Source organism: Polyodon spathula, chromosome 16 (assembly GCF_017654505.1).
Source record: "Polyodon spathula isolate WHYD16114869_AA chromosome 16, ASM1765450v1, whole genome shotgun sequence".
Lineage (NCBI taxonomy): Eukaryota > Metazoa > Chordata > Actinopteri > Acipenseriformes > Polyodontidae > Polyodon > Polyodon spathula.
Window position 1 is genome coordinate 3537739 of NC_054549.1, and position 14186 is coordinate 3551924.

Consider the following 14186-nt stretch of genomic DNA (forward strand, 5'->3'; position numbering starts at 1 on the left):
CCATGGGCTGCTAAATCCTTGGTACATGTACTGCTATTACAATTTTATCTTAATTAGTTTACCTTTTATCTCTATACCTTTTTGATAAATGTTGAAATAACCTGAGTCACAGGTGGATTCCACTTTCTAATATACCAGCTAGAAGCTGATGGTACTTTTAAATTAAAAAGCTTACATTTATACTAACATTAAATGCACTTAATTACACAATTTTATTTTCATACAAAAATAATCTTGATCACTTGTTTTGGAACACAGGCCATATTTATAATAACTACAACAAGGATGTTTTAATGTTTAGATGATGTTAAACTTTATCAAATACGCATGTCGATTTGAAGAAGTTGACCTTAGTGTTTATGCAGTAGTAACTATACATTGAGGTCACGTGTAGATTTTTTAAATTGTTTTTCCATATATACACTAGTGTTGCACATTCTTATACACATTAATATTGTAGCCACTTATACTGAATTATATTGGCATGGTTATCTGTGTGGTTTATCAATACTTAAACCATTAGTTTAATATAGGTTTGCATGGTCAGGAAATTAACCCAACCTTTTGGGAGGCTGGGTAAAACCAGAACTTCTTATAAAATGTGTTGCTGATGCTGGGACTGTAATTTTGCTCCAGCACTTGTGCAATGTTAAGAGAATGGTATAGTCGTCAGCAGTGCTGGGGTTTGGAAATGCACTGCTTTATATAAATGTGTACTGGATCCTCTCCTTGTCATGTCACTGACCCCGCCCCCTCTCACCTCCAGCTTTGCAAACTTCTCAGCTTTGTAGCAAGCGTACTCTGCATTGATGAGCTTCGTCAGCAAGAACTCGTGGAACTCTGGCCCCTGAGGAAAGAGCAGAATTACGATTACATCCTAAAGGCAACGCAAGTGTTAATGACCGCACCTATTTTCAACTCCACATGCAAAAACATTTACTGAGCATCACATGCAGAACACTGCTGAACTATGCTCACAGATTCTCGTACATCTTGGGTTAACCAAGAGAACATGCTTGTGATGTATTCCAGTAGGGTTAATTCCAATGGTTATAACAGTCCAAAGGAGGCCAACACATCCTTTTCCTCTTGTAGTTTTCTTTATGGAAAGTTCACCAAAGATAACTGGAGATGATGTGTTTTCACTGAGAGAAGGTGCTCTGCATGGTGCTGCAGGAATGGATCATCCATTTGGAGCATGTTATCAGAACAGGGGACCACTTTGAACATGCATTACAGGATCTCTTTGTGAGTAGTGTGTCCCATTACATGCTATTGTAATACAACATGTGTGTTTGAGGTTTATCAACTGGAGGTTTTAGGTTCTTAAAGTATTCACATGTTTTCCTGTTCTAACCTGAATGGATCCCTTTTTAGATACAAGCGCTACTTGGTTTTGGTTCCACATGAAAGATCACCTAAGGGGATGGAGTAATGTCTCAATAGAGGGAGGTCTGCAGACAGAGGGAGTTCGCTGCATTTCACCTTAGAGGGTTCTGGACATCTCCTGATGGGCCTTTTTACTGTACCTTTTTGAAAATGGCCGGGTTTGGTAATGCAGGTCCAAAGAAAGGCACATCGTCTCGGGCGGTTACAGACACCTAGGGAAGAAAAAAACCCATATTATATTACAACACAATTACTGCCATAGTCTTTGTTTCTAAAATGATAGTTACACTCTAGCATATGGTGTCATTAAACAATGTCTCTAAGCAGTCTCAGGCTTCCTGGTGTTGTCTTGCGTATCCCGTGGTTAGACACGACTGGTTTTTAAATGCACTACACCGGGGCTGTCCAGTGAATGGCTCTAGAGCTCCACAATACAGTTCTTTTTTAAGTATCCTATTTTAGAGGTTTTACTGGGTTTTTGTTTGAAACATGCTGCATGTTTTTTATGAGCATGACGTTACTGAAGCAGTTTCTGAGTGTAGCTGCTACTATTAACTGAGCTTTTCAGAAAATGTACCTTTTTTTCATTGTTTGCATGGCTCGGTAACAACTCACCTGGTAATCGGAATGGCTCTTTTAGCCACAAAGCTTTGAACGGCTGTGGACCACACCTTTTTGGTAGTGTGTCTTTGTGAGTCCTCCACTGGCCTTAATTACTGTAGATATTCTCTATGGCCAAATTATGATGGCCAAATCTGCCTTGAACGCATCTTTCTGGCAGTTTAATGATATTTAGGCTATAAAACATGTGGATATTTTGCTGAAATACAGATAAAGAATAAAGGGTGCTACAATCTAATATAGGTTTTATATCTGCATTGGTGTTTAGTACACTCCCAGACAGCCTTCGTCACCTGAAATTGTCTGTAGCTATATTGAACTGAAAGTACATTAGACAGAAAATCTGACTGACTTAAACAAAACACTATAGAGTGTGCTTGAGGTCCATGGTTGACAAGTACTGATATTTATCGTATACAGCCTCCAGTATGCCACGGCACCAGTCTGGGGGCTCTTCACCCGAGATTACCTTATAGAGCGTGTTCTCGGAGCAGGGGTTCACCACCTGTACCACGACGTAGGCGTGCAGGAAGTTGGACGCGATCATGTCCGGCACGAATGGCGTGCTCTCATCCTGGAACACTATGGCCACAATGTCATTTCCTATGTGCCTCTTCCTCTGCAGCTATAGAGAGAAAGCAGCGTTAGAGCCCCTAAATGATTCATATTATTCAGTTTAGCTATTGTTGTAATCCTGTGTGCCTTCTAACAAAAATCGCCTTTACTGCAGAATAACCAGACTACCGTGCATGCAATTTTATGTTCCACCAATTTGTAATTGAGTAGCATGTATGTAAGTCATTTAATGTGGCAGAAAACTGTTTAATACAAGTCTCACCAGACACAAGCTGGGTTTATTTGCTACCTGAATGTAAATAAATAAGGGATCAATTTATGAAGACAATGTTAGTTCTGCTGAAGCGCAACAGCTTACTGAGCTCGATATGAATCTGTTTAGCGACACGGTGTGCAATTACCAATGTGTTTTCGCCCAGGTGTGACAGCCATTCATAGTCCAGGTGCTGGCGTTCACTGTTGACTTTGTTAGATAGTAATCTTTATGAAACGGGGAACAGAACTTGGATAATATCCTTGTACATCAATAAAAATACAAGATAATATCCATGTACATCAATGCATATATTGCAGCCTCCAATAAACTGCAGGGGCCAGGTCTTCCCAAACAGCTGTTGCTTAATCCACTGGTAAATATAATACGGTTCAGAAAGTTTTTTAAAACTAATTGAGGACTTGGAAATGTGAATTTATAGTAGCATATTTCATATAGAGGGGGACAAACATCCAGTTGAACTCGCACTGGTTGCTGTACACATTGCTGTCTTTCTGAAAGTGCTGCATGAGCTGTTTAAGTAATAAAATGCTGGGCAAATGCACAATGAAAGGGTTTAATGTAAATCTAGCTACAGTTCTTAAACTGGGGCTCAATGCAAAATACAGTCCATGTAATCTGATCTTTAATTCCCTAAAGTGATTGTCAGTGGGGTTGATATCAGTTGTATGACTGTTTTAAATTAGGGCTGTCAAGCAATTAAATATTAATTGCGATTAATCTTGACTATAAAATTAATCTTGGTTTTAATCGCATATTTAATTTATAAATACTGCACCCCTCATTTAAATCTGTTTAATTACTGATGCTTATTATCATCATCATCATCATCATTATTATTTATAAAATGACTAGAGTGTATTTTGAGATGTGAAAGCATGTTTATCACACAGGTGGTACAGCAGACTGTGATGCTGGAACTCACTTTGATAGATACAAGTAACCCTCTTTCTATCCAATAAACTGTCAAAGTTTAAAAAAAAATAAAAAAGTCCTGTTCACAAGTCCTTCCATTTTGAGTGCTTTGCTGAATAATGCGGTTCGGTGACTGACTCATTTTATATTCAAACTATGACTACACCCATTCAAATGCACTCTCAACGTGGAGAATCACACACTGAGAACAGAGGCGTTCTGATGGGGTAACGTGGAGAATCACACACTGAGAATAGAGGTGTTCTGATGGGGTAACGTGGAGAATCACACACTGAGAATAGAGGTGTTCTGATGGGGTAACACAGAGAAACAAGAGGGGGATATCTGTATCCCAGACTGGAGAAAAGGAGGCAGCAACTGACAATCGCTTTGCATGTAAAATAACTTGCAAATCAGTTACTGATTAAGAGGAAGCTGCTAACAAATGAATCTGTTCTTCAGGGGCAGAGATGAGAATAATGAGGGCGCTTTGTTTGCTACCTTTTTATTTATTTGTTTAATTGCTGCAATTGTCAGGGATAGAATATTTTCAAACAGTGTTACTGGAGCTAATATTTGAGATACTTTGTAAGACGGTGCGACATTCTCTGAACTGCCTCCCCACAAAACCTGGACCTGATTCACAACTTAAAGGTGTACATGTACTGTCTGGTATTGTAAAAAAAAAACACATTGAAAAAGGCATCAATTTATAATGCTGCTAATGCCAATAAGAAGTATATTTTAAAACCTGTAACCTTTCCTGTGCCTATGATAATTGGGCTCATCGTTTCTGCCTTCATGACATATACTATATTGTTAAACAAGTTGTAAGAGCGTGAACAGTGTTGTCTTTAAACGGACAACGTGTCTGTCCATATAGGGTCCTGTTTTGATCTTGTTGGGAACATGAATTCTAGTAAGATGTCGTAGTCTTAAAGTAGTGTTTACAGTTCTGATGCCCAAGGTAACAGCAATTGCTCGTCTAAGGACTATTTTCCAGCGATCTGCTTAAGCATTACCCTCATAAATGCATAAAACGCACATTAGAAATCATCTTCCTTTGTAATTGTCTGTTTAAATGTGTAAGAAATCTGGATTTGATAGCACTGTTTCTGACACTTGCAGTACTGTAGAATTCTTTCTGTATGGTAGCCCTGCTACATTTTTATCATAGATTATATACGAGTTTGGTGTTATGTGTTTGTTAAATGATGCCACAAGAATTTTAAAGGAACAAGGTCAAAGTCGCATGTTTACGGCAGCACAGCGGAAACAGAAGTCTTATTTACAGGGCAGTGAAAATGTAAGCAGTAGTTCTGTTTCCAGACAGGACAAGGTGGCAGGCTACCTGCTGCGTGTCTCCCTCAGTGTAGGGAAGCTTGGTCGACACGTGGAACATGATCTCCTTGTTTCTGAAGTTGTAGTACACAGACTCTGTGCCAGTCTGCCCATGTGCCACGTCCAGACCCCCACGAAAACTAGAACGAAAATCAGCACGTACCTTCAATCAAAATTGATCAAACAGCAGGCACCCGAAATACAGAAAACAGCATTCAGACAGTCACCCACAGCTTCAAAAGCATCCCAAATCTAGCAAAAACCCTGCAGATGGTCGCTCACAGCTTCAAAAGCAAAGCCATGTCGGTGTGGGTTTTAGTATTCTCCTTCTGAAAAGCTAGATGACACCAGTATAACCCTTGAAGATTAAAAACGCTGTAATTTGTTACATAATCATATAAAAGCATAGGATCTGACAGTGCACTTCCAAAACCTGAAGTTATCACTGCACCTCAGTGTTTTCTCTTCTACATCAATAATATACTGGTTTTGGTTGTAAAGTGCTTAAAGATTAATAGAACAATGTTAAGTTTCTATTGTGTGGTTAATTTTATGGCATTTCAATGTGTGTATACAGTACAGGCTCTAAACATTTCATAAGCAATTCACTATATGAAAACATTATTACAGAACATGTTTTGAGTTAAGCTCCACCATTGGCCTGGTACATAACAATTGCACTGCTGTGTGACTAATGCATTATTTTTTAAAGGTAAACACTACCATGTTGTGGAGAACGTGTCTGGTTTTTCAGTGAATGTAGGAGCATGGTCTCATCCAGTACACTGGATTCCTACCCTTTGAAATCATGGAGTTCAATCTTCTGCCCCAGCAGCTCCAGGAACTCGACGAAGGCCGGACTCTCCTCATTATTTCCAAAGAGCTCCTCTTCACTTGTCTGAAAAAAACAACCAAATGAAACACAGCCGTGCTGGCATTTACCAAAGCTTAAACACTAAGCAGGGCACCAGGTCAGAGCATGAACCCATAGGTCAGTCTCATTACAGTCGGAAACTTTTCTCTCAGTTTAAAAAACTAGGACTTACCAATTACTTGCACCAATGTGTTTAAATACTTGTGGAAAGCTGGCTGAGTGAACTGGTTTAGCACACCTAATTACAACTTAGGCCAACTAAATTAGTTGTAACATCTGCTTAAATTAAGTTTGCTCTGTTTCATCTTGTCTTGCCTCTCTACATTCTATATAAAAAAAATCCTTTAATACTATGTACCCACCCTTGTTAAAATAAACAAAAACAATATCAAACAAAGCCTCACCGATCTAACATAATCAATCTTAATATTAAGAGAAACACAATGCAACATTAGCAATTCTAATAAGCCTTTTAAAAAGGCGAGCCAAAGTCCAATTAACATAATAATCATGGTAATGGTAGAGCTGAATAAACACCCTTCCTAATTTCTGCTAAACGCAGGGTCTGGCGTGATACAAGTGATTCCTCATTAAAAACAATGGGTCTGGACCCTGGGATCCACTCAAGTGCCAGGGCAACCTGAAGCTGGACGAATGCACTTCAGGGGCACTTGAGAACAAAAGAGAAGCCACTTCCCAGCAAGACGACGCTTATTTGTATTTTTTCCAGAGCGCTTTTATCTGGGCCTGGATGAAAGGAGCTTTTCAAAAGGTCCCCCTGAAGGACTCTTACAGGTTTGAGAGCGGCTCCTTCTTTCCAGCTCCTTCATGGCTCTTAGACATGTCTGTGGCTGAGTTGAAAGGGGTCTGTGGGAGAGGGGGTCTAGCTCTGGTTTTATCATATTGCAGAACATGTTATCTGAGCCTCTTTGTAGCAGCGATTCTGACAATTTAAATAATAATCAATAATACAAACCAGAGTGCTCACCTGCCCAAATTTCTGATAGATGACTCCGAACTTGAAGTTGTTGCTGATGACATGCTCATCAAAAGTAACAATCAGTCGTGAAGCCTGAGGAGGGAAACCGAGCGAAAGTACGTGAAGACTTTCACACATCTAGACAGGCCGCTATAAAGACATATTTATAATACATAGAAAAAAAAAAGTGTTTGGTCATGCTTTTAAGTTACAATTTACAATGTAAGTTTGAAGCAAAGTCTTAGTAAAAATAAAAACAGGGGGCAGAGGATAGTGAGTGTTTGTAAGTCTCACTTATCACTTACAACAGCATATCAACAAATACAGACTCACATATATACACTGTATGTTTATATATTGTGTATACCTTGGGGTACAAGACAGGATAAAATCTGTCGACATTCACGTCTTCACAAATGAGCTGAAAAGCAAAAGACAGTTAGGGCTTTTTATGGTATAAAACCACAAATGTAGTTATTTCTATTGGGATAATTCAAAGTAAATGTATTGTGATGTATTGCACTGATACAGAGATGGATACAAATCCTAATGACAGATACACAATTACAAAATAGAGGTCTATTAATATTTAAACACCTGGTATCAGATACTAAATATACATTTTTTTTAAACTGAAACAAGAAACGCACTCCACAATTCAATAGATTTCAGATTTTGAATGTGTTAGCAAAGTCCCTCCAATGTCTACAATGGACTGGTTTCAATTTAAATGTAGTGAGCTCAGAGTGGCTCCTGTAACCCCACGGTGAAGCACTACACTGCAGTACCCATGAAGCTGCATGGTCGTGGCGATTGCTTTGTCACTCATTGGTGCGTGTGTGTAAACAAGGACAGCTGGCATTCCTAGCAACAGGACCTTGCATTACCGGACCGAGAGAGTGAGCGGTGTCTGGAACAACAAGGCCCTCTTATCTGATAACAACACTTATCTGCATCCACCTTATCACTGGAAACAGGGCTGTGATTATATCTGGGGGCCTAGCTCTTGTTTGTCAAAGACATCTTTATGCTAAAGAGCCCTGTTCGGACCTGCCCAGTACTGTACTACAGGTTTGTAATATAATACAATTCTTATTTTCGATATGCTTAACTGCTAACAAACACATCTGTTGCCTATTCAGGTCCCTTGAAAGTTTTCCACAATATTTTTGTAGTTGTGCCATGCTTTTCCCAAAGTGATACTATAAATTTACCATAGTTTATCCTGGTTTACCATATAATTTAATATGCCATACCTTGCTGGTCTTTACAATGCTTTACTATTCTTTCACTATGCTTTATTCTACCATGCTATGTTTTCTATGGGAAACTTTTATAAGGGGTGGCTATAGCTGAAAACATCTGTACCACAGGTGCAGTTTTTGGGCATTACATTTTAGATGTATTTAGTGTTGGGATACTAGACTAAATTATTATAAGTGTTATAAGTGTTATAACTAATGAAATGTTTCCAGAAAATCATGTGTTGTGTCCTTTTAAATGTGGTGTTTTTTTTTGTAGGCAAAAATCTCTGCAGAAACTCTTATTCCAATCTCCAGTGCTTACCTTAGCCATTTGTACAACATTGGGAAACTCAGTGAGGCAGGATATTGGAATGACATCGTGGTACGTTTTCAGTTTAGTTCTGAGAATAAAAACATAACAGATGTTAAGAAACTTTACCCTTGAGAACTGTATGTATTTGGTGGACGGTTCTATTAAGAACATGGGTCATTTGGAAAGTTTGCTAGCTGTCCTTCCCTTTGCAGAGGGCTTTGTTTCAGTTTTGTTGCAGAAGACGAGTTTGCTTTCCTGGGCTGCACTTATGAAATGGAAGTCGCTATTCAGTTGCATCACTGTTTGATAAAGGACCAGGGGTGACATACACTGGGGTTTGCTTCTCTCAGAATGGACAGTAAATCAGGGGCTAGGTGGCACAGCAGTGTAATTCACTAGCCTCTCTGTCCAATTCACTAGCCTCTCTGTCCAATTTACCTTTTAGAGGCCTGGGTTCCAGCTCGGGTCATAAGTGAAATAGGTTTAGAGGTCTCAGTCAAGCTCCGAGTGGACCCAGCAAACTCCACACAAAATGGCTGGAAGGCGGGGTTCAGGTCAGGACTGAGGCAAGCTCTCTCGTCTTGACCACTATGCAAAAGAGCTGGGCCGGGTTCATGGTTATAGAGTTTTTAACCAGATCTCCCCGACAGGGGACAGAATCCGTAACGGCAGTGCCTCACTCAACACTGCCTGCTACACAGAGCTGTGATAAGGAGTTCGGGGTGCCTGACTGTAGGCAGTAACATTGTTCATTGTCACTTCACTTTCAAGTTTGAGTAAAATAAAAACTTTATGGTAGAATTTTTTTTTTTTAAATGCAGAGCAAATCTAGTGTTAGATCCAGGATCAGATACCACTATCAGCAGACCACATCAAGTGTTCACTACCAGAGCATGGCTTAGGACTCCATACACACCAGCAGTCCACAGTCTTATCTAGCTTTTCAAAGCAAAACATGAGTCTGTGATTAACTGTTATAGTACAGTACATTATATTGTTTTGAGCAGGAACAGAAAGCATGTAAATTGTTGCTTTTCCCAGTCAAGAATATTAATAATGTGAGACTACTGGAGTGATTTGCATAGCGTTCCCAGTTGTGCTGTAATAATGCATCTCCAGCCAGCTTACTGTCAGAATTATTTTCATAATTGTTAAATATATTACAGTATTTACTTTTTTTGTTGGTATATAAATCATGCATAATCTACATTTAAAGCCAGCTGTGCAAGTACTTGATAAGTCCTAGTCATTTAAACTGAAATGTTTTTGATTGTACATAACTTTATACACACAGGCATATAACTGAATTGTAGGTTAGTCTGGTCATTTAAATTCTCTCTTGAATTTCTACAATAATATGTTGTCACAATAATATTGAAACCATTGTGAGGCATATTACTGAGTGATAATATGTTGTGATTAACAGGTTATTCTGTCACGGAATGGATACAAGGTGTATTGAGAAGTCTTTTCAGTAGCAGCTTCTGCTGGAATGGTTAGTAAGCATAGCAAATAATCAGAAACGGCAATAGAGAATCATGCAGAACACTAATACAAGGATATTGAACACGTGTACAGGGATATTTTGTACTGCATCTCTCTTACTAGTGGCTTTCATAGTGAACGTGAATAAATCAACCCTTGAGGAATGTGTGAGGTGTGTTTACCGCAGGAGCAGACGCAGGTGCTCCTGGTCCCCGATCACATCGTACTTCATTGAGAAGACCAGGTGTCCCAGGGTGCTGTCTGTGGAGTAGTAATTAAAATGCTCCTAAACACCAAAAACAAGAGGAACAATCAGCTTTCAGCAGGAACATTTCCATGTGGGTGACATAGGTGTTTCTCTGTTGTCTGAACCTTAATAACATCACAAAGACTGATGAGCTAATGTTATTTGAGAAGAGCACATGGTTACTCAGGCTGGATTCAGAACATATTTTGAATGGCGTGACTGAGCTAAATGACCACAGGATTGAAGATTATATTTAGTCATATTTTCTAAACAGTTGCTTGGGGGCTAAACATGCAACTGTAACCATGTGACTTTGCAAGGGGAGGGGGGGGGGAACCGCTGAAATTGGCAGGAGAGTTGTATCGAGTTTTTCGATTACTATAGTGGGCTTGTTAGGTAATTGAGCCGCTCAGGGTGGGAATTCACATCAAGTGCAGGTTTTTGTCTGCTCACCCAGATCATTGATTAAACTCAGGAGGAGCAGGACTTAGCATGCCATTTAAGGGGCTTCTTTCACAGATTCTTTTTAAATGCAACCAGAAACAGATCTCAATTAAGCAGCCTTCATTTTTGGGTTCTTTCTTCAAGATGTCCCATGAAGAAGGAACGCCAAGATACTGAGTTTATCAGATTCACTGACATACAAACACTAGCATTCAGCACCTCAATTCTTTCAGGTAGATCGATTTTGATTCCATTAAACATTGACTTAAATTGAGACCAGAGCTTTCTATCCCACTATGTTATGCAAACTGGCCTATCTTACAAACGTAGTTCAGCTTTTATTACAAGTGCTTTGTGTACAAGTACTCGGTGTCTACCTCTAATCAAGTTGAGTGTGTTTCTCTCGCACGCTTTGCTCTGTCAGGTCCTAGAGTGCAAGCCCAGACCCTGTGCTCCTGAGTCTAGTGGTGTTGCGAGGTCCTCTCCCATTGCTCACCTTGCCGAGAAAGTGCTTCCTAAACAACTTGGCGGTGGTGTTGCACTCCAGCTTGATGCGAGCGGTCGGGGACAGCAGCTGCTCTGTCTCGGGAGGGCTGTTTAAGTCATGGTTGGTCCCTTCGATCCAGTAACCCCCAAACTGGGGCAGGAGAATGAGGGGAAACGGGGTTGTGCGGGCCAGGACCTGAAAGAGGTAACAAGGCTGGTAAGATCGAACCGGCCTACTCGCAGATCTCTGTGTCATTCAATTAAACTCTGAAATAGCACTGAATGCAACTGAAGAACTGAGCAGGTATTGACAAATGATGACTTAGCTGTAGACAAAGACCAGCTTTTACAATACTTTACAAAATAGTCTTTAACTAATTTGTCAGGAGAAAAACACCTGCTATTTGTACAATACTAGAAAAAGAAAAAAATGGGATTAAAAAAACAAGAAGTTTTACGTCATTGACCTCCATGTATCTACATACTCAGATTTTCATTATCAACTATGGAACTAGAACAATTCTAAGGAACTGCACAAAATGAGTTCTGATTACAACATAATAATCAGAAGAGCCTATTAATTAGTTTTAGTTGATCTGAACAAGTGATCCCAATGGAACACTGATCGCACCAAGTGGACTAAATGAAGTACACTGCAATCCCATTGTCTACTCAATCATTAAGGAATGCGTTCACAATTAATCAAGAGGAATGTATAAAGCTGATCCTTTTCAATTACTTTCACACAATAATCTTAAAGCATTCGGACACCTCAAGCTTCAACCTTTTCCTTGCATTAAGGAGTGAATAGCCTGAACAAAAGGGAACAGCCGAGTAACACGACATTGTGGGAGGGACTGTATTTCAGAAGGAGCCCAGGTGTTGTCAGATCGATCTACTCCAACACAAGGCTGTCTGAGTGCAGCTCTCATGAGGGACAGGCCTACTTCCATCAAGAGGATGACTCTTTTTGCTGGGATTTATCCAGTTCCCAGCCTCAATTTTTTATCCCAGTCAGAAACAGTACAATTCTTATTGTCTCTATTTATTATTATTAAAATAAATAAATAATGTATTTAATAAAAAATAAATTCACAGGAGCAGTTTTCAATGGTCTGGAACTTGATTTAATATTCTCAAGTAGTAGATTCCAGTGTTGAAAGCCTGGTCATTTTACAGCAGATTCAAACCTAAACCTAGACTCCTAGGCTAGGACCTTTTCTAATGAAGTGTAATAGTACATTGCTTGAGACAGTTAAGAGTAAGTCAAGGCTTTTAGAAAGCCCATATACCCAGACCTCTTTTGGTCCTTTGGGATCTTTTTAAATGTTGAAGCAGTAGAGGGTATACAATCGTTCTTTAATTCTATCTGTGTCACTGTTGTTTTCCCTGAGGTGTGCTCTAGTGACTTCCTTTATCACCTCTCAATGCAATACTGTACAAAGTCGACTGCCTTCCCATTTGTGTCCACGTCCATGTTTTTTTTTTTTTTTTATCTCTGGTCCATCATTTTAATTCATCCATTAAATAAAGTAAACATTTGCTCTCTTATTACATGCACAGTCGAATTGGATTCAAGCTACCTATTTTAGGATTTGAGTCAGTATATTCTGCATGCAACAACTTTCGATCTGAAGGTTCAGAAGCATTGATTCCTCCAAACTTGATTTGAGTTTGGAATGTAAACTTTGCACATTTTGTTTTCAGATAAAAAAACAAAAACATTAGTTGTGTGTTAACGCAAAGCCAGTCGATCCAATTTATATATAATATTTTTATCCCTGGTAATCATATTACAAGACAATATAGTTGTACAAAAATTATTATAGTATTAAACGTAAATCCCACGTTATATTTATGGCTATTTTTTAAACAAATTAAATAAACATAAGACTACATATAATTCAAGGCTTACAAGTTCTCTGAATATCCCAAACCAAGTGTTTTGTATTTTGGCACAGAAGAAAGTAATCGGCTTTCAAATGCGGGGCAGGACATTCTAATATTACCAATGGCAAACAGAGCACATACTATTGACCACTGAAACACATAAAAAGAGTTTATGAACGCCTCAGATTTTTATTTCAATGTGTGTTATTTAGTGTGCCATTGTAATTGAGTTGCTGCTGGATGAATTAATTTGATTGCTGTTGTTGGACACAAATAAAAAGTCAACAGTACAAATAGTGTGTCCTCTTGTTCCCAGTTTAGCTTCTCTTACCTCATGCACACTGGGGTAAGGTATGTAGTCGTCTTCAGTCTGAGAGAAACAAAAAAAGATTTAGCCTCCTCACCTTTTATAAAAGTGTAAAATCAAATCAAAGAAGCTTCCACCCATCCACATAATAATATTTCTAAATACATTGAACTTGAGCTCTAATATACCAGCAAGAGCTCTTTCAGTAAACACATTGAGAAGGTCAACGTTTTTAAACAGGCTTTTAAAGTTGTGACTTTATCAATGTTTTAATATTATTGCTACATTTAATTTAACCTGAAACGATTAAGCAATTTAAAATAACTTATATTAATCCTAATTAACAAGATATTAATCCTTAATTACCCGAATCTTGAGAATTAGTTTGTTTACTATCTCACAGGTCAATCAATCATAACTTAAACTCTCAATCAGAATTCTATAGTAAAATATATAAGAAACTTGGTAGACATTTTAGCTAGTACCTTCTTCAGTTTACTGTCTTGATTGATCACTGATACTGTCACAATATAAGGGTTTCAACTTCTGCCAACTCAAATTTCAGCCTACATCTCCAAACCATTCATAACAAAAGACTGTTTGAAAAGTAAAGGATTGGATGTACCTTAAGTGTAGGTGGGAGAGTACATCTTTGTTCATCCATTCTGCAGCCCTGCAAGAGGTTTATAAAGAAATACAATGAATAGATAATCCATCTTCAAAGGCACTGCAAATACAAACACAAAAGACAATGGGATGGGTGAGGTGGTTTTCCATGCTTTTTCATTACAAGGGGATCAT

The 14186-nt window shown here is 38.8% G+C and overlaps 1 protein-coding gene across 18 annotated transcripts in view; it reads right to left on the reverse strand.

The window, feature by feature from the left end:
• The window catches only part of LOC121328711 (rap1 GTPase-activating protein 1-like), a 124884-nt gene that overhangs the window by 20096 nt on the left and 90602 nt on the right, over positions 1-14186 (reverse strand). For all 18 annotated transcript variants that reach the window (XM_041273706.1, XM_041273692.1, XM_041273690.1 and 15 more), the window contains 12 exons: positions 14011-14058; positions 13410-13448; positions 11199-11384; positions 10194-10297; positions 8536-8614; positions 7337-7390; positions 6979-7062; positions 5914-6014; positions 5127-5256; positions 2480-2635; positions 1530-1601; positions 761-847 (listed from right to left, as the gene is read on the reverse strand). In XM_041273706.1, the coding sequence (XP_041129640.1) occupies positions 761-847; positions 1530-1601; positions 2480-2635; positions 5127-5256; positions 5914-6014; positions 6979-7062; positions 7337-7390; positions 8536-8614; positions 10194-10297; positions 11199-11384; positions 13410-13448; positions 14011-14058 (1140 nt within the window). The remainder of the gene's footprint in view (positions 1-760; positions 848-1529; positions 1602-2479; positions 2636-5126; positions 5257-5913; positions 6015-6978; positions 7063-7336; positions 7391-8535; positions 8615-10193; positions 10298-11198; positions 11385-13409; positions 13449-14010; positions 14059-14186) is intronic.